This window comes from Tachysurus fulvidraco, chromosome 21 (assembly GCF_022655615.1).
Source record: "Tachysurus fulvidraco isolate hzauxx_2018 chromosome 21, HZAU_PFXX_2.0, whole genome shotgun sequence".
NCBI lineage: Eukaryota > Metazoa > Chordata > Actinopteri > Siluriformes > Bagridae > Tachysurus > Tachysurus fulvidraco.
Genome location: NC_062538.1, coordinates 17,609,845 through 17,635,518, shown reverse-complemented (window position 1 = coordinate 17,635,518; position 25,674 = coordinate 17,609,845). Strand labels below are relative to the sequence as shown.

Below are 25,674 nucleotides of genomic sequence, written 5' to 3'. Positions count from 1 at the left end.
AGATATCAATGGATATCAATATCAGTTAAATGAACAATTGGTGCATAATAATTGTGATATTTAATGTCTTTTAATTTCATTTAAATGTATTTAATAACCCTATTGTCCTGTGATATTTAAAGTCTTGCTATAGGATGTTATAATGATGTTATAATGATGTTATAATAAAGGGAATAAAGCTAGTCTTGGTGTGCACTCTTTTGCACTCACCTGCGTGTTTTCAGTAGCGTATATTTAATTTTTAGAGCTATATATAAAGCCATGTCCTCTCTGATGGATATCATACAAAATAAAATAAAAAAAAATCTAAAGAAATAATTTACATCATTTAAAACGTCCGGTGCGCAAGTGTGTTGTTGGTTACTAAGCAACTTACTCGCGCCCCACAGTTGCGTCACTTCCTGCAGAACCGTGCGAGTGTCAGAATCGAGCCTGTTCACGCGCAGGCAGCTGAGGAGCTACGTGTCTGTTTGCGTACGTGTAGTATTTATAGTACTGAAAACTGTATAAAAAACGTTTTTTTTGGGGGATTCATTATATTTCCATTTCGTGGAATGAAATATCCGGTTTTTAGTTACATGGAAAAAGAAGTTAGTATTGATGTTAGACGGTTTGTCGTCGCGTTACGGCACTAACGACAGGAATAAAAGCCGAAATGTCTCTCACAAGATTGTTTACAAGTTGTAAGTCTGTATTTATTTACAGGTTTTTTGTTTTTACAGTGTCTAGTTTGTGTTGTTAACTCACAAAGCCAGTGTCTGACATTAGAGAAGCTTCTTCGTGCCACTTGACCCCGTTTTCCAGAACCGAAGACGCACCGTTGAGGACACCGTTACACCTGAAACACACTTAAAGTGCTAGTTTAAAAGTGTCATTTAACTACTAACACGCTTTAAAGAATCGACTCAGTCGTTTAAACACAATGGATTCCATTTGGAAACTTCTCTGCAGTAAGTCTCGTGTGCTATAGATATAATGACAAGGTGATCGGTATGAAGACTGATATCCACGACCGGAGACGCCACGCTCCGCTCCGGAGCCCCCGGTAGCTGCGGTGTGTCGGTTCAGTGTCTGATTGCTGAGGTGGCAGAGTTTGGGTGAGCGCGAGGATGAGCGCGGACCTGGAGCGCGTGTCGCTGAGCTCCTCGTCTGCGGGCTCGTTGGCTTCCAGCGCGCGCTCGCTCTCCGCTAACGTGCGCAAGCTGCACGATGCGCTCAATTTGCTGCTCAGTGAACTCGAGCGCGAGCAGTTCGTGCACTGCTTGAACGTGTACCACGCTAAGCGGAACGTCTACGACTTGGTCCAGACGCTCAAAGTTATCCTTGACGCCCCGAGCAAGCGACAGCTGCTTCCTATGCTGCGCCTGGTCATCCCGCGCTCCGATCAGCTCCTGTTTGATCGCTACACCTCCGAGGGACTGTATTTAAAGTCGGATTTGCTGCCGAGTAGAAACGGGGAGCACGAGACCTCCGTGTCCGGCTCTGCGAATAACGCTACGCTCACGCGTTTACCTCTGCGCAGTTCCCCTGATCACCAGAGCGCCGGCAGCGACGGGACATCTACTGCGCTCGTGCCGCTACTGGGCAGACATTTCCTACCTGAACCCCCAGGTGAGGTCAGACAGGTGACACTCAAGCGCCACAAAAGCAACGAGGGTTTAGGCTTCAGCATCCGTGGTGGATCCGAGCATGGGGTCGGGATCTTCGTGTCTCTCGTGGAACCGGGATCCATGGCTGAGAAAGAGGGACTAAGAGTCGGTGATCAGATCCTCAAAGTGAACGATAAAGTGTTCGACAGGTTCACACATGCCGAGGCTGTGAAGGTAGGATACACTTCGTTAATTACCCATCATTTAAGTGAGAATGCGGTTTTTGCCAGAAGGTTCCTAACCCTGATCCTTCAGATCCCCATGTCCTCCAGTACCAAGATGGGGAACCTGTGTCATAGGGGGTACACATAGGGACAGCATTGATCCCATCTGGTACTCCGTTGTGTCATGATGCCATCTACATTTTCACTGACTGCCGTACGTTTTATATGATGCAGGATTTCCTGACAAAGTAAATCTACATTTTATCTGTATTTATATATATATATAGATCTAACATCTGCATAGTTATTAAGGTACGTAAAAGTAAGTCAGAAAGAAAGAACTTGCGGATTAAAAAAAAACACAACAAAACCTTATTTTGCTCCAAAAAAACAAAAAAGAAAACAAAAGGCCAACATCCTTAGCACTGTTATGGGCACACCATGTATTTATGTTTTACCAGCTAAGACTAACACAAGCTGTGAGTCCTTATCTTTCTACTTAATGGGTTTAATCCTTATTTTAATAACTCTCATTTAGAATCCCACCAGGATCCGAGAGCGAGCAGTTAATACGTTCAACAAAGATTTAACTTTCCTTATTATTTTTCTTATTATCAGTGTCTGTAAGGATTAAGTAAGGAATTAAACACTTTGGAGTGTTCTTTTATAGGAAAACACTCGATGACAGGGCAGTTACCTTCCAGTATTTTATTTCAGTCACATTATTTCTACTAATGTCGTGAAACGTCTGTAAAACAAACATTTGTCACTGTTATCCTTTACGTTATAACAGCTACAAACAGTTTCTCATTACCAGCTTTTCTTTTTTTTAATTAATAAGAAATAAAACAGCTTGTAATGTCGAAAACCATCCTGGAGACTTTACAGGTACAAGTTACAGCTTTACATCTGATTGAATGGAGACAATAGCAACTAGATATGTCCTAAGTTACCGTTCATTAGAAACGTTTTCTGTAGTTTTACATGTAAATGCATTGTTTGATTTTCACTCCAAAAACCTGTACAAATAACATCCACAGCTTTGACAATAGAAGTGTCATACTTGTGTTTCCTTGATTAAATTCTCTATTAATTATTCTCCAAGACAAGGAGAATTTGTGCGTGTTTGTCCATAAACAAGTCAGAGATTCGTTTTTTTTCTTTCATGCCTCAGTACGGGAAGTCTATACCGCTGCCCATTTCATCAGCCAGCTCACCACCTGCTGTTTGCTTACGTCAGTAATTGCATTCTGCATGCTGAGCTTTGATTGATATACACAATATGTATTCTCTCCACACATATATCGAATATCACTGCCATAGCGAGAAAGAAGTTATTGTTATTTTCATACAAATCAGATATCCTCAGGTCCTTTCAGGTGAAAGGTTACATTTGGCCTGGACTTTGACCTGTTGTTTGTTTGTTTATGATTTGAGATGTACTGTAATATTTATTTACATTTACGGCATTTGAGCAACTTACACTTATCTAATTTATAGAGCTGAGCAATTGAGGGTTAAGAGCCTTGCTCAGGGACCCAGGAATGGCATCATGGTGGCCCAGGGATTTGAACTCACGACCTTCTGATCAGTAGTCCAACACTTTAACCACTGAGGTAGCACTTTCCTATTTATCATGAGACCCAGGATTTTGTATGAGAAAGAGAGATTAATTTACCAACCATTTAGTTTGTTTTGCAACAGTTATTCAGTGTTATTGGCGAAGCTGAATTTTTAGAATCGACATGCCGTTTACCTAAAATAGCAACAAAACCCCTGATGTAATGTAAGACTGCAGAGATTTACATTTAATTATAGATTGTAATAGATAGCATTGCTACTTTCTTGCTCAAATGAGTCAAACTTAAAGAGCGCTTTTGCACCTGTTAGTCTGTTTGGTAAGTAAACTCTAAAATATGACGAATAAGATACTTTTTCCGTAGTTCGGATTTACACTGCACGATTTAACCAAAAGCAACACTGGCTGAGGAGAGAATGACCTAAAATATCGACCTAAATCTTTTCATTTATTGGTCAGAAATATGCCATTGGAAAAGGTCAACAAACCTTTGGCAAGTACACACATAGATCATAAAAATAACCCGAGGCATAGAGAACGTAGAGTCAGCACTAAATAAATGACTAGATTTGGCTTTTTTTAATATGTCAAAATATTATCTACAACATGTTGTGTTTCTGTGCTTCTGTTCTTTGGCTCAGTTGTTTCTCATGGGACAGTTTAAAAGTTCAGCATAAATATGTAGAATATTTGGCATAAAAAATGGCATCAAACAAAATCCATCTAAACAAATATGCAGAAACTCCACTTGATGCACTTGAGGCAGTGGTGCCTTTGGATAACTGAAGATAAAAAGCAGAGCCAGTAAACAAAAGATGGCAATATCCCTCCGACAGCTGCCATCCTCTCACAAACAAGACTGAAATAAATATCTTCAGAAAAGCATCTTTTAAATGTCTGCCTTAAGTATTTCCTAAAATAGCTTCTTTCCGGCTCTCCCGGAGCGCCGCTAGAGAGGAAGTCCTTTACATCAGCAGCTTCCGAGTGCTTAAAATACCTCTAGGGCTTAACGCTACAATTGAGTAAACAGTTTCAAACTTTTTCCGCCTCATTACTTTTTTTTTCCCGCCTTATCACTTCCACCGGAGAGCAACTGAATCACAGTCAGGCACAGCGCTGGCTGTAAATCCTCTTCCTCACAGCTTCTACATACAGTAGATACAGTGAGGAAGGGGTGGCAGAGGAGTGACTCCTGGTTAATCACAAAGGTGCCTACAAATGGACTTCGTCATGCTACGGATGTGTCCACTGTTGCATGCAAAGGCATGAGAGCATTCAAGAGGAAAAGAGTAATCCATAAGAAATATTTTCTTTCTGTCATTCTCTGTAATCATTATAGCAGGAGTTGCCATCTGATGTGGGCCCAGCGGGGTGTTTCGCCAGTCTGAACCAGTTTACCGGTTTTGATTGTCTAATGCCCCGCACTTTATTAGCAGATAAAGTAAGAGATTTAGAAAAAATAATGTCTCCATATGTTAGACGAACATACCAGCAGGCTGAGTTATCTTCATATTTTAGAAACAGAAGGAGGGCCATCTGTCTCTGGGACAGTGTCTCTGTCCTTTGGGTCTATAATGTGCTTCATGGATATTGTGATGTAGCTCAGCTTATTCAAAGAAGATAATCCAACAAGTAGTGGAATTAATCAGCATGCCCCCTGCCTCCTAGTAGAAATGTCAGTCCAGAGATTTATAGGTTTAGATGAACAAAGTTGGGAGTGTCTGAAGGAACTCAGTGTGTGTGTGTGTGTGTGTGTGTGTGTGTGTGTGTGTGTGTGTGTGTGTGTGTGTGTGTGTGTGTGTGTGTGTGTGTGTGTGTAGAGATTTTCTGTGTTTGTGCAGTAATGAGTCGTATCACAAGATGGGTAGCACAATCATCAGGGCTGTCTGAGTTTGCCTCTTTCTCAAGCAAGCTGTGATAGATGACTGTTTTGCAGTTCCTTTTCTTCTTCTTCATCTAAAAGTGGGGAGATGTGGTAGCACAGTGGTTAAAGTGTTGGACTACTGATCAGCAGGTCGTGAGTTTGAATCCCAGTTGCCACACCTGAGCAAGGTCCTTAACCCTCAATTGCTCAGCTGTATAAATGTAAGTCGCTCTGGATTTTAATGCCTTAAAGTAGTACTTGAACGTGTGATAGATTGTTCAGGTATTTAGTGAACTCACAATTCAAAATAACATCCACAACATTCTGAATATGGACGTGTGGCACCAATTGTCCACCTACAGCCTTCTGAACATCTCATTCCAGATTTAATCCTTCTTTGCAGTTAGAATAATCTCCAGTCTTCTGGGAAAGCTTTCCTATCGAGTTTGTTGCATGGCTGTGTGGATTTGCTCATTTGCTCAGCTATAGGAGTGTCAGTGAGATCAGGCACTGATGCCCCAAAGGTGTTCAGTGGGTTCAGACACTGTGAAGCTCTGTGAGTTCTTCCACTTTAATCTTTCCAAGTGATGTCTTCACTGAACTCACTTTGTGCACAGGGGCATTGTCATGCTGGAACAGATTTGGACCTCTTAGATCCAGTGAAGGAAATTGCAGCTTACTATGACATTCTACACAACTGTGTGCTTCTCAACTCCTGTGTGAAGAGTTTATAGTAGAACCACATATGGATGTGATGGTCAGGTGTCCACATACATCTGGCTATATAACCGAACATACCAATTTTTTTCAGGTATCCCATCCTCACTGTGGTATAATTGAAAACCAGATTTTGAGCTGATGTGAGAGAGTATGATTATGGTTTTGTCACTAGATCTGCCAAAGAAATACCTACTATAGCCTAACTTAACATTTATAAAACGTGACTGAATCCTAAAAATGATTACATTTTAATTCTTAACCTTGAATGACTGGTCGTCATGTTTTGTTTATTGTGCTATTTCATATTACCACTTCTACTAGTTCCTTGGCCTTAATGGGACAAGAATAAACACATACTACTGTATCTCTATCCATTTGTCCTTTCTGGTTTTCTCATCATATGTTAGAACGTAAGCTGCGTCATTGCTTTGCTTGTAAGTTTGGCTTACATCATTTTTAGAAGGAGTTTAAGGCTCCTTATATTCAACTGACTCTACTCGCCTTTATAGACAAGCGGATCAAATCTGTTTAGAAACCTTTCTAAATATAGCCGTTTTCATGTTGATATCATGTTGTGGTTTTATAAATAATAACAATGTTTGAATTTGATTCATCTGGTAGACTGCGAAAGCACAGAGCTTTTTAAGAAAGCACGAGAATCGATTGTCATTCCAAGTTTCAATTCAGTCTGTTTTGAATTATTACCTAAATGAGGCAGAAAATGCTTTAATTTGAGTAGAGATACTCAAAAAAGGGTAATTTTGCTCAATGTATTTGTTGTCCCGACACTGAGAGCTAAATTACACTGCCAGGGTTTGAACAGTAAGGCAAAGAAAAATAAAATAGGGTTTTTTGTTTATTTATTTTTATTTTTTTTAATTTTTTTTTTTAAATTTTTAGAGATTTTTGGTATTTTTGGTGGCAAGAAAAGATCGGTTCTGACTGACTTAGTAAACACTAGGGGCTTCTTTCTAAACACCTTTCCAACCGAGAGTAAAATTACACACCTACACTTGTTATATTATATAGACTGGGAGAAAGAATACCATGCTTACTTAAGTTCACAAATTTATTTGTGATCAGTCAGGGAGAAGACAGAAGGACAGATGACGATGGAGGAAATGAGGAAAAATTAGAGTGATAATCGGCGAGGACGGAGAAGGAGGATGGAATGCACATCGTTAAAATTTTGGACAAACAGAACACATGCAAAGAATTGATCAATTTAGGATTAGTTTTCTAAGGATTTTTGAAGAACATGCTATGGAGAAAAGATCACCGTCTTGGAAGTTCAGTTCAGTTACTTGTGTGGCTAAGAGTGTTTTTGGCCATGCAAAGTTTACTCCCTTGGCACAGAAATACCACTCACCATTTTTTTTGGCAGTTTCCACCCACCAGCCTGTGTGATGGCTGCCATCCACAACACGTGAAGCCGGCTACCACGTCTATAGGAACGGGCCATACGCCCTTTTCAGCATACATGAGCTCGGAGATGCCTAATCCTTTTCATCCAGCGTTCACAGACAGTTTTGTTCTCTTGTATCCCAGCCACAGATGGCTGTAATAGTGCTAAGCCTGATAAATGACATTAAATACCATATAAACCAAAAGGATAGATTTAGCTCTGATTTGGACTAGATGGACAAACATATAGAAGAGTTCATGTCAGAAATGTTTGCCAGTCATATCAAACTTTATTTGTATAAAGCAATGATATATGTAATTTTACTGTGTATATACACAACATCAATGCTAACTGAGAATAACTTCAGGAAAAGAACAGATAAAGTGGCACGATGTCCAGTATATTTGTTAAGTCGACAGACTTGTTTTTACTGTGATGCTGATAAGTATTAATCTCCCTACGTATTCTTCACAGTGAAGATAATGGATAACGATTACACATTTTGGATAAGATTTAAACTGCTGCTTTTTTGTAGTGTTAAGGTGTCATAGTGAATATTGACGAAAACATTCTTCTGTTTTGTTTATAGAAGACAGTAAGACTCCTTTCTTTGTGCAAGGCTTTGTCCTTCTCACCTAGGATCATTTAGGGAGAAGGAATATAGTGCCGTAATTTAATACAGCTCTCTTGACCCCTCCCTCTCCCCCTCACCCACCCAGGTCTTTGTCCACATCGTTTCTCGCTCAGCCTCGAGTCGACGGTGGACTAACAATAACGTCGTTTAGCTACAGATGGCTGATGGACAGAGAGATGTTTGTGTTGCGTGTACCTCTCTAAAGACCCAGTACACTATTGATGAGAAGGTCTGCCCTATCCTACTTGTAAGTGCCATGGCTCTGTCCGAGGCCTCTGATTGGCTGCTGCCATGATCAGTGACTCCTGGTGGTAAATAATTAAAGAAGCAAGCCACCTCACCTCAGAGCTGGCACGGCTTCACTGCTCAGAATAAGATAGAAACTCCGTCAGTACAGACCAGGAAATTCATGATCAGGGGTTGTGTTTCCACCACTGACTTAAATTCTTATTTCTTTAAGAGATAATGGTCTCTATTCGTCACACTTTGACCCCCCTGTTTTCTACTTCCCTTTTCATTTTATGCCTTCTGTCTCTGATAACCTCACGTAATTAGAGTGCACATTACCAGAGAACATGCTCTGAATGCAAATACGACTGCACACATTACACATGACCATGTCTGGGATGAACATATACAACTTACTGTACCATATTAACATGCACAAGAACCTCATACTGTATATTGTTGTGATATTGTTAAACAAGTTCATTTAAAGCTCTAATCATGTGATCTGACTTTTTGAATAAGAACTTTGTAGGCATGGCTCAAAGCACAGATTGAATTATGGATGTCTCAATGTAATTATTGGTATAAGTAAAGGTTTGGCATATTTTCTGATCCAATTCACTGTAGTGGTTTATTCCCTTCTGCAAGAATTCAGGGCTTTGCGTCTACATTGTCACTACATTTGTGAGGCTTTTCATGACTTTGCAACAAACGCTTGTAGAGACACTGTTTGAATACAAAGAGGATGTCAGTCTTTACTGGCTCACTTGTTTATTTTTGGGGCTGAAGCTTTGCAGTGAATCCTGAGCCACAAAGGGCGAAGCAGGAACAGCACCTGGAAGCAGGAACACCACCAGTTCACAGCAGAGCCCCATACACACAAATGCACACAATCATTGAAACTTAGGGGCAATTTGTCACAAGCATTCCACCTGCAAGCAGGTTGTTGGGACGAAACACGCACAGACCCAGAATGAACAAACAAAACTCTACACAGATAGTGACCCAAGCTCAAGATCAAACCGTGACACATTTACATTATATTTATGGTATTTGGCAGAAGTACATATCCAGAGAGGCTTACATTTGATCTAATTTTTATACAACTGAGAGTTTAAAGACCCATTAGTAGACGTTTGACGTACCCGACCATTTAAATTCCCATTCATAGAGCCGTTCAGCGCTTCGCTGCTGCCGCGATCTAAACTCCCTCCTCCAACCCCAACTCCACCACGCCGGAACCTGTGTTCGCTGTACCAGTTTACGTCTTAAATCTCCACATATTTCTCTCTCTCTCTCTCCCTCTCTCTCTAATTATTTGATTATCTATCTATCCATTCATTCATTACTTTCCAAAAACGTGTAAGTGAGCTTATCAATACCATGCATGCCAGTGGTTCTGTTAGGGGGGGGTCTATTCTATTTTCTAGTCACTGCTGTCCCCGCTCTGTCCATGCATGTGCATGGACGGGCACGTGGATTCTTGCCCAGAACAGAACCATACCTCCAACACTAACTGTATGCATATCATCTAATTCCCTTGTGACAAAGTGGTCCTGACAGAACTGCTTTTCTGCTGCTGGTCAGATTCTGCCCTTGTCTGTTTGGTCCCCCCATATATTTTTATGGACCAAAGGTAACTGAGCAAACTAACAATCATAAATTAAATTGTCATTTTTAGTACTTACAAAAATCCACTTTAGTAAAGAACTCTATGAAGAATACATGCACTGTTTTATGTACTTGGTGATGAGCAGCTCTTTTGAAAAGGACTGGTCATTTAACTTGGGCTAAACTTAGGGCATCCTTGCTCTAGAGAAATCATTCAACCTGTATGAAATAACTCGGCTGAATCACTAAAGTATTAGGGCAGTTAACGGTGCCAAGTGTTTACGCTGCTGCAAGGTACCTGCAGGTTTGCCTGGAGATGCCTGAAGATTCACCTCATCAACAAACAGAAAAATAAACTAAACAAAATAAAAGACCTCACCTCATGGAGTCAAATGGATATAGAACCGGCGTCGATTGGCAGGTGACCAAATCGACGCAAAAAAAGCAAAACATAATGTGAGAGACAATGATATCTGATTTGACTGATATCTGAAACCTTGTTTGTGACCAAGTCTCTGAGGAAATAAACAGAAATGTTTTTAGCTTGTAGGTAAATGTGCGGCGTATGAAAAGTGTTTCTCGCCATGTTTCGTCCCTTGTGTCACATTGTGCCAGTAATGAAAATGCAGGGGTTATAGAGTATTACCTAATCTGTTTTTTCACGGCACATGTTATGGAGAGTTTTTTTTGATCGGGTCGTCATTGTTTCTCACAGGTCTTGAAATGTGCTTGATTAGGGACTGAAGGTGGGGTCATGTCCTAGTACACCTAATCCTCTTTGCCCAAAACACTCTGATCTGTCTCACTCCTCACTCCATTTTATTGGTCCCTGGCCTATGCTGCGTTCCTCCCTTCTGTTTGCATTTAGAATTGGGTTTTCTGACATAGATCAGGTCCATGTATAGGCAAAATGAGGTTTAATACCACCTATGCTAATGATTCTTTTTGAGCTGTAATATTCCTCTCTTGGCAGGTCATTGGCTGGAATAAAGTTGAGCTGAAACCTTTTCATTGCTGGTCGGTTAAATGTTTCACAAGCTACTTCTAGCATGCAGCCCATGCCAAGTATCCACTGGCGCTACTGCTGTGCTCAGTCAGCAGACTTACAGCTGATAAATGCAAAGATGCTGAGCTCCTTCCACTTATAAATAATCTTGTATTATGGTGCATTACCAAGGGCAGAATAAGACTGGATCAAAGCATTGAAGTTTTAATTTAGTCATGCAAATTTTGTACAAACAAGAACATGTGTGTGTGTGTGTGTGTGTGTGTGTGTGTGTGTGTGTGTGTGTGTGTGTGTGTGTGTGTGTGTGTGTGTGTGTGTGTGTGTGTGTGTGTGCGTTTGTTTGTGACGCTCATGAATATCATAGGGCTTCTGTTGTATTCAGGTCAGGGTGTTGATGTAATTTAGATGCAGACAGTCTCAGAACAAGTTCAAGTAGAATATGTACTTTTTGCATACACTGATTATTAGGGACAAGTGTACACCTGATTCTTCATGCCATTGTTCAATCAGCCAATCATGTGGCAGCAATGCAATGCAAAAAATCTTACAAAAACAGGTCAAGAGCGCTCACTTTTAAATCAAACAGACGAACGGGAAAAAGATGCGATCTCTGTGACTTTGACTGTGGCATGGCTGCCGTTGCTGCCGCAACAAGTTTTCTTAGAATTACAATTTTATAGATATGAAATAAAAAAAGAAATCATACCGTGAGCAGTAATTCTGGAGGAGAAAATAGCTAGATAAGAAAGGTTAGAGGACACTAAATTCGGAAACTTATTTGAACTCAACTGTTGTTTATAATCATGTTGAGCAGAGAAGTCTTGAGTTCGCCTAGCACAGGAATCTGAGGCTAGCACATACCGTCGTCCTGAATATAGAGTGCACTATTCAATACAAGAGTTTCATTTGCTTTTACATGCAACACTTCTCATCTGAACGTGATTCTACTAGTAATAATTAACAGATGCTGAATACAAGTCCACATTTGCCACATGGGGATTTAAACCACCTGAAAATAATAAAGCTCCCTACAATCTTGATGTGACCTTCTGCGTATATGAAGAGCTCTTTAGCAAAGTGTCTGTCATCTTAAAGAGCGCTACGAACGCTTCGAATACATATTTTCTTACGCAGCATACCGAGATCACGGCTCACGTTGCCGCGTACTAGTGGGATTTTAGAGGGGAAATAAAAAATTAATATGCTTAGAGGAAATAATTAAAGTCTCGCAATGTCATTGAGATGGCCTGAAGCAGACTTTAATATTACAAACTCTTGTGTATTGCTGCACGGATATGAGAGAAATATGTCAATATTAATTTAGCAGAGATGCATGAGCGGTCAGGCCAGACCACCATTTTTCATTATTACCCCTTGATTATGATGCTATGAAGCAGTTGAGGCAAGCGGGTTGGATGACTTACTCAAGCGAGCCAGATGAAGATAATTGATTCTGTTCAAAGATTTATATTTCTGAGAAAGTCTGCGAAAGATCAAGCGGTCGTTCCGCGTGCAGGCTTTGCGGAGCGGATCAACACGGAACAGAAATTAGTTCAATGTCAGAGAGACCTGGATCCACACCCGACTTTAACATATGCTCTCTGACTGATTAGTTTTCCTGTGGAGAGCTGCCAGTGCGGTCCATCATTTTGAAACGCTCGTCTCCTCAGCCAGGCTCGTGAAGACTCTTCAGACGTTCTCTGCAAGAACACACATCCTCCTGTGACTAAAGGCTGGGCTAATGTGAAAACTGTGATTTGATAGGTGATATAGCCGTCCTGTCATTCATTATCGGATTCACACAGAGACAGAGACAAACCACACGATTCTTATCGGCACGTCAAAAAGATTGCACTCACAATTTTTTACTTCTCAGTTTGCTGGAATTGGTGCAGTCTGGAAGCCTTTGAAAGCTGTTTGGATTGTTCTCAACATTTTAATATGGATTTTAATTTTAATGTAGTTGAATTTTTTTTTTCCTCAGTGCATTGCATCAACTCTCTTTTACAGCTTTACACGTTTATACCACAGTAATAAATAGTGACAGTGGAAGAAATTTAAGAAAAACTCTCACATATATCTTTTATAGAAAGAACAATGAAGGGTTTTCATTCTCTTTATTGATGACTTACACCAGAATTCCTGAGCACATGATACTCACTATGAAATAAGCCAGAATTACACCAACCCTCTGAATGCAGATCTTTCTTCACCGTCATAAAAACGCATCTATTTGTGAAGTGACGTATGGCAAAGCACGGTGACCCATACTCAGAATTTGTTCTCTGCATTTAACACACACACTGTGAACACACACCCGGAGCAGTGGGCAGCTATTTATGCTGCGGCCCCCGGGAGCAGTTGGAGGGGTTCGGATGCCTTGCTCAAGGGCACCTCAGTCGTGGTATTTCCGGCCTAAGACTCGAACCCACAACCTTAGGGTTAGGAGTCAAACTCTCTAACCATTAGAAAATTCAAAAGTGGACTGTAAGGACTGCTTTAATATCGCTGTACTCTGCTAACATTGTTGAATTCATCACCCTGTCGTAATATTCTTTGTGTTCAACACCACAGACTGCGAATCCGCATTACACTCGCTGTATGTGGCGGTGGAGATGCCAAGTAAGACGGCTCTGTTCTGCAAATCTTAACAGCCTCCAGAGACACAGATGAAACTCAGAGCTCAAGGGTTATTAACATCTCAGCTGACTCCATTCCTGTTAATATTCCTTTCTCTTTTACACCCTGAGAGACTGAATTGGGAAGCTAGACAAATGTGTTTTAATTACATGAAGGTGTTCGTTTTCTTCTTTTAATTTTGACACAGATTTTCCATACGTTTGCAGTACGTAGTTTCTAGATTGAATAACTAGATTGAGTCTCATAGTATTAACAGAAACTAATTATAACATGAATTATAATCTCACGAGGATGTTACGGCTGAGAACAATTAACGATAGTCTTAATGATACTCGATTCAATCACATGGAACCGACGTTAGCATTTGAATTAAGTACATTTAATGAGCTTATTTGGGTAAACATTTTCACAGGTGGCACTGAAACTAAACTAATATGCACAGGTTGATAAATACCGGTCTCTCATAAGCACATTTAGGCCTCAGTCGACTGAGTTCCTGTGGTGTAAAAATACAAACAGTATTTTCACGAATGTCCCATATTTTAGCGTTGATGCTTCTGTAAATTTATTTCAGTCCGCGTTTATTAGCAAGGCTCATTATCATCTAGAGTCAGCTTTGGTTTAAATAACAAGTTAGTGCCATCCACTTGGTTAATATTATTATTGTTGTTGTTATTGGTTTTTAACCTGCATTGAAATTACTGCCTTTTTACACTTTCAGGTCTGAAGTAGCAATCCAAAATAATAGCCTCTGGGAAAAATGGTCATTCCGATAAGTATTAACTGGAGGCAATAGAGGTGTGTGTGTGTGTGTGTGTGTGTGTGTGTGTGTGTGTGTGTGTGTGTGTGTGTGTGTGTGTGTGTGTGTGTGTGTGTGTGTGTGAGTGTGTGAGTGTGTGCGTGCGTGTGTGTGTGTGTGAGTGTGTGTGTGTGTGTGTGTGTGTGTGTGTGCGTGTGAGTGTGTGTGTGCGTGTGTGTGTTGTAGGTACAGTGTTCGCTCATTGTAACTTTCAATGACTTTATCTAGACAGTAATTATACCCAGGATTTTCTCTCTCTCTCTCTCTCTCTCTCTCTCTCTCTCTCTCTCTCTCTCTCTCTCTCTCTCTCTCTCTCTCTGTGTCTCTCTCTCTGTGTCTCTCTCTCCCCTCTATATCTGGATATCTGGGTAGTTTCCATTCAGACATTTCTCAATTTGACCATCATATCTGAAAATCATGAAAGAAAATACAAAAAACAGCTAAATACCTAAAGTGCGCTATCTGTATTTGAAAAATTGAAGTTGTAGATTTGCTTTATTGTTCACACATTCTTTTGTCTTAAGCTGCGTCTTTATGCAGATCTGGTTTGTCATGATGTTCAATGTTGCATTAATTAAATCAAGAGAAACCCACGTTCCTGTATCTAAACACACTTTTTAAAAAAAAGTCAGGGAGATCTGTTGATTCGTAAGTGAAAGTTAGTAGTTGGGTATTATTCAAATTATAAAATGTATACATTTTCATCAGCATTTTGTTTTCTGACAGCGGCTGGAATTTTAGGCTTTGTATTTAATCCTGAAACGTAATGACTTTTTGTATTAGCTTTCCTATAATTCTAAGGCTAAGGCTGATCTATCACTGTATAAAAATCATTTAAGAAAGAAATACGAAAGCAGAACTTAATTATCTATTTCCGAGCCGTGTTCACTATTATAGAGGGAATAGCAACTTGCACTCCTGGCTGTGTGCTTAATTATAATGTTTAAGAATTTTATAAAAAGGGAAACGGTTCACTTATTATTGTACCCGTACCTTCAAAAGAACCGAACAAACGTTAAGCCATAACAATGGCCAAAGGAAGCCTTCTTTCTGACAGAGTACGAATCAACTACTTTCCTTAATGTCTTGATGAAACAAAAAGGACAATTACATTAGCAAAAGATTGCAGGAGTTTGAAAGGCCGACCTGAGCCGGTTTGTCAGCTGGGCAGCTGGAAATGATAAACTAATAGCCATGTACAGTACTATTCTTCTCTTGAGTGCTTTGAGTGATTTGTCCACCCCAGGGCAATTAAATGACCAGAGGCAAGTTCAGGTAGTACAGAGGTGACAACTAAATCTGTATCTAAAATAAATAAGTGGAACATTAAATAAGTGGAAACACAGAGCTGTTAAAGTAATGAGGCAATTAAGCAATAAGAATAACAATGAAGTGTGTGTACAAATACACAATACGGCTAAAAAGATGTGGACACCTGAAACTCACAGCTTTAATGTTCTTCTCTAAACTGTAGCCACGAAATTGGAAGCACCCAATTTTGTAGATTGTACAGAAGGTCTCCCTGCAGCAAAACTAAGGAGCACAAGTACTGTCTGTTCCAGCACTACAATGCCCCTGTGCAAGCTGCATGATTTCCCTAGGATAGAGTGAAAGTGCTTGAGTTTTGAGTTGTGCCAGCTTTGGTTGTGGTCCGTGTCATGAAGGTTTCAGACCTTTAGAGAGAAGAGGCCAACCCTGTGAGGATCCTGAGGCATCTAGAGATGTACCATCTCCGGTTAGATTCTGCTTCATGAGGATTCATGTGGTCTTTGAGGACAACAACCTCCTAATTAATACGCATTTGTCAGACTGTATATGACTGTAGAAAGGACATTATTCATAATAACAATCTCCGGTGTTATTACAGTTTATGATCACACCCTCCAGTGCCACCCAAATGAGGATCAGGTTCACTTTTGAGTCTGGTTCCTCTCAAAGTTTATTCCTCTACCATCTAAGGGAGTTTTTCATTACCACAGTCACCTAAGTCACCCCAGGCTTGTTCACTAGGGATAAATACAAACACATTTAAATATAAGTACAATATTAATCTTGTCCTTTTGTATAATATTCATTTTTGTATAATAAACTTTTTGTACTATGTGGGGTGTGGTAGCTTAGTGGTTAAGGTGTTGGATAACAGATCCGAAGGTTGTGAGTTCAGGTCCAGCAGCTGCCATGAATGGAATTGAATTGAACTTCATTGCCGACATCAGCATCTGACCCTTTAATTTTCTTGTTGCTGAATGAGCACAAGTACCAAAATCTGGAGTGGAGGTTATTATAACAGCAAAAGGGGGAGTAAATTTGTAATGGGATGTTTAGAAAGCACATATAGATGTGATGGTTAGGTGTCCACAAACATTTGGCAAAATAGCCTTATCTTATCATAAACATTCCAAGATTGAAGTAATCGAAGTGTAATTTTTCGCTTCAGGATCTAATGCAGTTCATTTCTCCGAATTTCACTCAGTTTAAAATACAGTAGTAGCCTAAAGCTCAAGAATCTTATCTCCTGGCCTCAATATATTATCTCCTGGCCTCGACAGTGTATATTAAATTTTTAATAACATCTTATTAAAAAGTAACCACCGTGTCACCTCGGCTGTGCCTTACAGTAATCCTGAACGGAAGTAGATGGATTTTTACTTGTCAAACTGTACAAGATAAATAAAATCTTTGCGGAATTCTCTAATAATATTAATAATAATAATCTGTTCCCCATGTCAGATTATCGACCTAGGTAATCAATCTTGATCGGCATGTAAACAGAACTAACCTACAGGTAGAACAGTATCAATGTTACAGCTAGAGAAACGTATTTTAAAAGGAGAAGAAGATGAGTCTGGAAATAATTGGAGAAGGTGATTATCCAAGTTAGCTTCATTTCACCATCAATTACATTCCACCATTACATTACTAAGTCAAATAATTTCTGACAATTTTTTAGCTGCCTTTGGAGCCAATGGCACTAAATACATTCTAGTGAACACCTCACATCTTAACAAAGAAAGAATTCTCTTGCAATGTACAATTTTTGTCTGACAGCAAGAGATGAGATTTATTGAGTCCTCCATGGAGTTTCATCCTTGGTTCTGCCTGCCATACCTGAAAAATCACTTACTGCAACTGAGTGACTCAGGTCTTTCTGTCTCGAACACAACACCGGGGTACAGGCTGTTGGCTTCACTTTAGCTCACTGCTGAGGGGTGAAGTAGCTGATGGTCTCTACAGCATGTGTGTGACAGACTGTTCCCAGGAGAGAGAGAGGAACAGCTGCGTACCAGGACACGGGTGGATGGTTCCGCCACCCCACTGCTCCATCAGCATTTGTAAATAACACCTGAGGGAAAAGGAACAGAGGACAGAGCTGGAAAACAAACAGACACAAAGCTAATGGGGTGGTTCTAGGGGGGAAAAAGACTTCTCTGACACGGATCAGTGTCCGTCCCCACCTGCTTTATTTTGTGTTCTCTTACTCCTAGGCACAAAGGTAAGGAGGCGGTGATGGATGAGACTGAAAGAATGAAGGGAGGACACCATGGACAGAAGCACTGTATCAGTTAAAGGAGCGGGGGAGTGATGAGACAGGAATGATGGCAGCCATGGGTGATACGGAGGACAAAAGGAAAGTGCCAGCAGCAGGGATTTAACAGGAGACACCGATAGTTGTTTTTAAAGGTTTCCTGGTTTGGATCTAGTCTCAGTGTGTTGTATAGATAATCATAAATGAAAATTATATTGCAGTTATGTCACATCCTGAGTACTTGTAATATCATCTAACATCCGAGGTTTCAAGTATGTTCTTCTTTTTGTAGGACTTAAGTAGAAAGTAAATATATTGCATTGATTCTCTGTTCATTCAGGATGATGATTGAACCTTATTCAGATTCTGATGTTACAACGAAATTTATGTGATTACCTCATCTTTGACCATGAGCCCAGCACAGACAGAGAGGAGGCATTACTAGTGGGGAAAAGATTTTTTTTATTTAGTTCAGTGGAGGTGAGGGTGTATGAAGCAGGGGCGTAGCAGTCGTCCTTGCTTGGGGAACGGTGAGCAAAGGTGATATGTTGTGGCAATTTGCCGTCTGGGAGCAGTCTCGCTGCGAGGCATTAATAGAGAGACACGGGTCAAGATCGAACTTGCTCACTTTACTGAGTCCTTTGTGTCCATTTTTAATAACCTGGCTTTTCGAGGAGGGTGATGAGCCACTGCTAGCCTCCAGCCTTTTGCAGTTTTGCTGCCCCACAATTTGACCATGAGTTAACTTAAACAACGGGCTGCTGAAGTCTGTCAGTCACACAAAGAGTGTGTAGAGGTTTTAGCACTGGGGCTACAGGCCTGCTATCACAGATGAAAAAACTACAGCATTACTTGCAGTATAGGGCTACATGAAGCACAGGGCAGTCTTCACAAATACAGAAACAGTTATTTGGTACAAATCTTCAGCATCCAGGTTAGATTATTCCATGACCAAGGATAAGACCTGTTTGTGATTAGTGAAAATCTGGTCTGGTTTTACAGCCCTGAGTAGAAGAACACTGAAACTGGTGAGCAAGATCTTTTTCCCTCACAGTTGCCTGGTGTTTACCATAAAACCCTGTATATACAGACACTCCCGTTCAGGTATATTGTTAAAAGACTGTATTCTTCTTTGGAAGAATTGGTAGGTCAGATTCTCCATAGGGATGCAGAACAAAAGCAGCACACACAAGCAGCATCCTCTTCACACCTGTTTGTCTGTTTGACCACAGAGAGAGAGAGAGAGAGAGAAAGAGAGAGAGAGAGGAGAGTAGGGAGGAGGCCTGGGAGTAGGAAGATTATCCTATAGCCATTGAAGAATGTGCTTTTAACATGACATCCTGCACAATCTGTCATCTGATCTTCTACGGCCCTGTTCTGGACGGCTTTGATGAAATGCTGTCGGATTTTTAGTTAATTAAATGGGATTAGATGCAGGCCTAGGATGCAAGCTGTTCATTTCTTATTCTCTCTCTCTCTCTCTCTCTCTCTCTCTCTCTCTCTCTCTCTCTCTCTCTCTCTCTCTCTCTCTCTCTCTCTCTCTCTCTTTCAGAGGGTATTGCTCTGCAGATCTGCTTGAGGTGTTGCTCCAGGGCAGAGCAGACTGGCCACCTGACATGAAAGACAGCAGAATAATGTATTGTCTGTTCAGCAGCTTAACCCCCTCCCATACAGATAGGAATGATGCTTATTCATTTCAATCACTACTAGATTTGCTTCAAACCAGTGGTAGTGAATTTTAGAACCAGGTATTGTCAGATTTTTTTTTTTTTTTTTTTTTTAGCAAAGTGTTTATTTGTTTAACCAGGGTTGGCTCATTGAAGCAAAAATCACATTTACAGGCAATGCCATGTGGAAAATGTCACCGTAATCTTAAATAGTTTAGCAAGATGCTTTTTTTGAACCTCAAATCCTTTTAGTCAAAGCAAATACATGGTGTTTTTTGTTGCTATTATACAGAATGCTATAGTGCATATCAGCATCTGAGATATTTGATGTTTTTCCCTGTACTTATAAAGTAGACTTTTTATTTGGTATACTTTGGACAAAAGGAGAGTAGGAAGAAGAGCGACTATAAAAAGGGTTCAGTTGTTTACTCAGGTCAGTGATGACTGTAGACAGCCTCTTGTGACGTACGCCATGTCCTTTACTCTCTTGTACCTGCCCTTCTCCTATAAATAACATCCTCTCTTTCTGACGCCACACTTGGCACCGGGCAGAGAATATGATTTCAAACCCACTTCACTGCTAAGTTTATTGATCCTTATGACACTCTGACGCTTTTCATCCACCCGTCCATCCATCCATCTATCCATCCATCCATCCATCCATTCAGCTATGCATAAGTAGAACTGTCAACACCAAGTCTCAGTAATTACAGCCTGAGAAGCTTCTCAGTATAGGAAAGAGTGGGTGGGATTACAGTTGGGATGAAAGCTAATTCAAAGAATTGTCTATTAGAAATCTCATTCTGTCTGAGCAAACAAGGTGAGTTACAGCATGTAGACATTTCGTTGATAAGGTCATTTCCACGGCTCTGTCACGAACCTTTCGGTTTTCCGAACTCCAGCTACTCTCTGAACCACTCAATGCATCAATGTAACGTATTTAAGCAAAAAAAAATTATTGGGTAAAAGAATAAAGAAGGTACTAGGTGGACAAGCATTTTAATCAGTGATTTAGGACATCTGATCATACATAATGGCTATAGTTGCCTCCAGATTGTTATGATAATTAGATATGTACCCAAAATGGTCATTATTGTGTGAAATAAGCATCAGTATTGTGTGTTTCTTGCACATACTGTAAAGTAAAAAAGGCAGTCTCACTAGTCTGGCCAACAACTACTGTAATAATACATTTCTTTCAGCTCGGTGCATGAGCTATTGATATTATATAATAAGTTGCTGCTTTTGCTTGATTAAAGCAGCGCCAAGTGATTGCTATAAACGTAAACATTTAGTACATAGAATTTGAGTGGTACAAAAGAGGTATCTCTAATAAGAATACATGTCCATTTACATCAGCATGTGGAACAATACCAATTTAAATGCTAGCAGTATCATAGACAATCCAAAGGTTGATAAAAAGAACGTTATATTTCGGTAAAAAGGCATGTGATATGAACTATAACGCAATACTGTAATTCATTTGCAAAGTCTTGCCTATCAATATGGCTGTCTGTAAAGATCCTGCACATGCTTCCTCCTGACTCTGTCTCTCATGAATTACATAAGACATTTCATTAAGAAGCTGATGTCATACCCCTGACGTCTAAATTTAAGGCTTTTAAAAATGTTTTTTTTTTTCTTTAAACCTATTTATTTAGAGAGAGAGGATGTTGGAGTAGATTGAAAATAATCAAAATACAAGATAACTTTAATCACAAGCATGCATATTGTATGTGGTAATCAGTGAGAAGTGCTAAAAAGTGGCCTGTAGTTGGACAATGCTACAAATCCTCAGAAAACTTTATTGTAGGAAGTTTATTGTAATGATGTGCTCTCTATGTGTGTCGTTAATGATATATCAGTTCACTAGGTGTTGTCTATGGTGATGCCCAGGAAATTGGCAAGGAATGTGAAGCGAAATCTCTGTTCACCCAAAATGAACGCGGTCGTCGCTATATACAAGATACTGTACCAAGACCCTCTTGCTGTCATGTGCTATTATCAGGCACCAGCGGCTTCTATAATTGATTACACTGGGCCATGAAGGCCACATCATGACCTCAACACAAATTACACTTCTACATTGCTACACAGAGCCTGTTGTACAAAGCATATTTATGACCCTTCTTTACACCAAGCATCATTCACTGTCTTCTCATATGCTCTTTATGTAATGAGTTCACCTCGGATGCTCCAGTTCAAATTATCTTCATCGGTTGGCAGCCTATTATAAATAACCTGTTAAGTGCCAGACATGTAGCATTCTTTGGCTGACTCAGCACGGAACTGACTATACACAGGATTATACCCTGACCTCAGTCATTTCCTGTTATTTCTGTGAAGTGGAGAAAAAAGGTTGTAAAGAACATTGCGGTCTCTAGAACCCCGGGCTCTCATCGGTAATATGTGAAGAGAAATGGAGAAATAGGATCTAAACAGGTATTGATTCATTTGGCTGGAGGTGCTCGAAGGGTCAGTGGTTTTCTGGTCCACACACTTTGTAGTTATAGCAACATGCTGCTGGTTTCCTTGCAGGGATGAATTTGAGCTCTTGTTTTAGTACTGCCATTTTAAGTGGATTGCTGACGTTACTACACTTCACCGACAAACCAAGAGTGCCAGTTGTGCCCGATGATGGAGAGCCATCACATTCGGACATGCGTTTTTGCAAAACTTTCATGTTATATGCTAATTATGTTCAATGTTAATTTGCCATTTTTGGTTTCCCACCATCACACCCTACACTCCTTAGTGTATATATTTGACTTTATTCATATTTTTATCTTGCTTTATTCTAAAATAAGTGTCACATAGAAAACTGAATACTACACCAGAGAAGATAAAAGGATGGAAATTATACAGACAAACTTAATTACAGAATGTACAGAGTAAAAAAATGGGTACTGTATTAAAATTTCTTCGGGGCAAAGTTTTCTAAATATCTATATTTAGTATTTTTTGAAACTTTAATGTATAATGTTTAATGTATCAAAAAAGAACTTAAATTGAGAAGTTATTAGTTATTAAATGTAAGAGCGATTACTCAGACATGTGCTCTCCTATCCTACAACAGCTTACTATCAGCCAGCCATCACGTCTCTGCCTTCAAACCGTAGCTTATGCCAGGACGCAAACTTTATCTGTCCTCTTCTGCATACAGGAGCTCACAGATTGTCTAGCATAGCTGTGATTGACAGGAGCGAGTGTAATCTCATCCTTTTTTTAAATTTTTTTTTTTTTTAAAGATTTTATAGGTCAGATTAAAAATGTGGAAAAATTTTTTAAGCTATTGCTCTGGTAAAAGTAGACAAATTTCAGTAATACTTTTACTAATACTTACGAGTACAAATCATCAAAAATAGTACAGTAGTGGAATATGAATACAGAGTGATATTTTTCAACCCTGGATTTCTGTGAGGAGGAACTGATAAGTGCAGCACTGCCTTTTGTTCTCCGATGGAGGATAATTGCCTCTCTTTCTCTCTGCTCCAATTATTTAGCTTATCTTTCAGAGAGAGAGTTTTGTGGCTTGAAATAAGCAAAATCTATTATATTTTGTGAGCATATCTGCATGGGGATGTGTGGTCTGTGGACAAGACAGCAAGACAAGTGCTGCGAAGGGACACGGCAGGCTTCTACAGAAGGGTAAGTGGAGAACAAGTGGCTGCAGCCACTTTTAGTGGATAGGACTAGAAGTCTTTCAACCTACCATTATGTTGGTGTGGATGATGTTCCCTATTTGCTTTGACATCTCTCAACTTAAGTATACACGATTGCTAGCAGTAATGGCTATTGGACAGTGTAGGCCATCTCTGTGTACTTTCTCTCTAAGATATCTGGTGTCTTTATGATTTAGGTTAGACTTTGCTCTAGTCGAGCTGCTTTATGCGTCACCACCATCATCCAGGGACACATGGACCTCCATTCTGCAAAATGCAGTATGCAGCAAAATCCAGATACTAATGGATACATCTATTAGATATCTTGTCTATTATCCTTGGATAAATCTAGATCCTCAGGGTTTCTGTCCAAGTTCCGTGATGGACTTTTATTAAGCCAATATTAGATCAGCGCATTTATGTGCTTTAGAGGACAGAAAGAGCTTCAGCATGCTGAGGTCAGGATTGACAGAAAAGATAGTGGCAATGATCCAGTTGTCTTGGTGGATCTATTGTAGAGGACGGTTTAAGCCAGCAGTGCAGAAAGGAAAGTGACATGAAGTGACCCAGACTGCAGCTGGTATTGTGTGTACTAGCAATGACTAAGACCAAGTGCACACTACACGAATTTCAATATCCCATTATCATTGAGTTTACACTTTAAGTACTTGTAAACAATAGTCACACTATACAGTCTAGGATTTGTATTTGCATAGTGGATGGTTTGAGAACTGAAAGGTACAGTCTGAAAAAAAAAGTGTTTGCATATACATTATGCAGCATTAGGAATCATTCCATCTTTGTTTCTTATTCTTAAAAAAATCTTTTTGAAGCATTTTTAATGTGCTCATCTTTTGCTCTTTCTCTTCGCCATAAGTAGACAGATTATAAACTGGATTCAGGGAGCTGCTGCACATTACAGAAGATGGATTTTATTTACTTTCAGACTCTCAGTAGCTGTTTCTCACCGCTCTTGGTGCTGCTAGTCGAAAGGGCTTTGTGAACTCAGTTCATATTCAAGGACATTAGACATAATCTGCACTCACAGCGAGTACTGATCATGCTGCTGCTTGGTTAGACACGTAACCCCCCGAAATGAGTAAATCAGTAAATTATGTAGTTTGCAACAGGCTTTAATTTCTTAGGCAAGGTCTGTCTATACACAAGATGACTGGCTGGGAAGACAGTATAATGCAGCTGGGAGAAGTGAAGCCCGCATTTGTGAGGCTATGCTAACATCCAAAATCTCTCATTCTCATCCTCTCTCTCTCTCTCTCTCTCTCTCTCTCTCTCTCTCTCTCTCTCTCTCTCTCTCTCTCTCTCTCTCTCTGTGAAATGGGAATGGGAAATTGATGCCATTCTTCTTCTGGATCAGATTGAGAGCTGCTTGTGTGTGTATTTCTTCATATAAAATGTGGGGCTTGATCTTCTACCCTTTTGCCCCCCAGACTATATGACTGCTCCGTTGGTCATTGTATATAATAGTCACTTTTTATATAGCATATAGAGGGTGGCTTATTGAGAAATGATATATGCCTGTATCAGTGAGCTACAATTTGTTCAGATTTGGTTCAAGAATAATATCTAGTGAGTTAGGTTGACTTTAGCTCAAAGAGGTTCTTTGCATTGTCTGGTGCAACACTGGACACTAGAGATGTTGTCTTAGCTCTCTCATACACATACCAGAACATGCAGTGTTAGACACGTAGTCTATTCATCACTGAAAAATAAATAAATGACACCTGTGTGTCATAATTAAAATAACAGCATTTACATTTAAGGTTAATCTCTGTGCTGCCTGCCAGGTAATAAGATTCAATACTATATAAAAGGTTAATCTTGCCATGTTTCTTCCTTCAGGTTTAGTGATGGTGATATATAAAACCAGACTATATGTTAGCACAATGTCAATATGCTATGCTTATGCAGTGATCTTAACCGTTCATGTGTTGGTACAACAAAAAACCTTATGTGATAAACCCTTTAATTTATCGAACCTTATATAGAATCATGCACGCGTTCTATATAACTGAATTACGTTACAAATACTAAACGTGTAACATAAGGACGATCACCACCTCGAATTTGGCTGGTGTTAGCTGCACCCGTGATTTGATTCTTGGTGTTAGAGGACATGTCCTTATAAGAGGTGAAGCATGATTTCCTTTCCTTGCTCCTCAACACCGTGTCTCAGCTCCAGTGGGTCGACCTTAATTGGGACTCAGATGTAAAAGCTATCACTAATGAACAGCTGTGACGATCCTGACAACAGACTTGCCTTTTTGTTTGAGTGTGTGTGCATGTGTGTGTGTTTGTGTGTGTGTGGTGTGTGTGTGTGTGTGTGTGTGTGTGAATCCACACAAAGTAGGCGAAACTATGAAGAAACTACGACCACACAGGAGGAGACTGTAGTGCTAGCAATTTAAAAAGTCTTCAAGATGGAGTTTTATAAATTCTCAGTAACATGACTTGCCTTTCATTCTATAATAAATAACATGAAGTTGTTAGTAAATTGCAACA

General features: G+C 39.9%; 1 protein-coding gene across 4 annotated transcripts in view; it reads left to right on the top strand.

The window, feature by feature from the left end:
- Positions 1-424: 424 nt before the first annotated feature.
- Positions 425-25,674, top strand: part of whrna (whirlin a) — a 92,304-nt gene continuing 67,054 nt past the window's right edge. For all 4 annotated transcript variants that reach the window (XM_047805987.1, XM_047805986.1, XM_047805988.1 and 1 more), the window contains exon 1: positions 425-1,823. In XM_047805987.1, the coding sequence (XP_047661943.1) occupies positions 1,110-1,823 (714 nt within the window). In that variant the 5' untranslated portion in view covers positions 425-1,109. The remainder of the gene's footprint in view (positions 1,824-25,674) is intronic.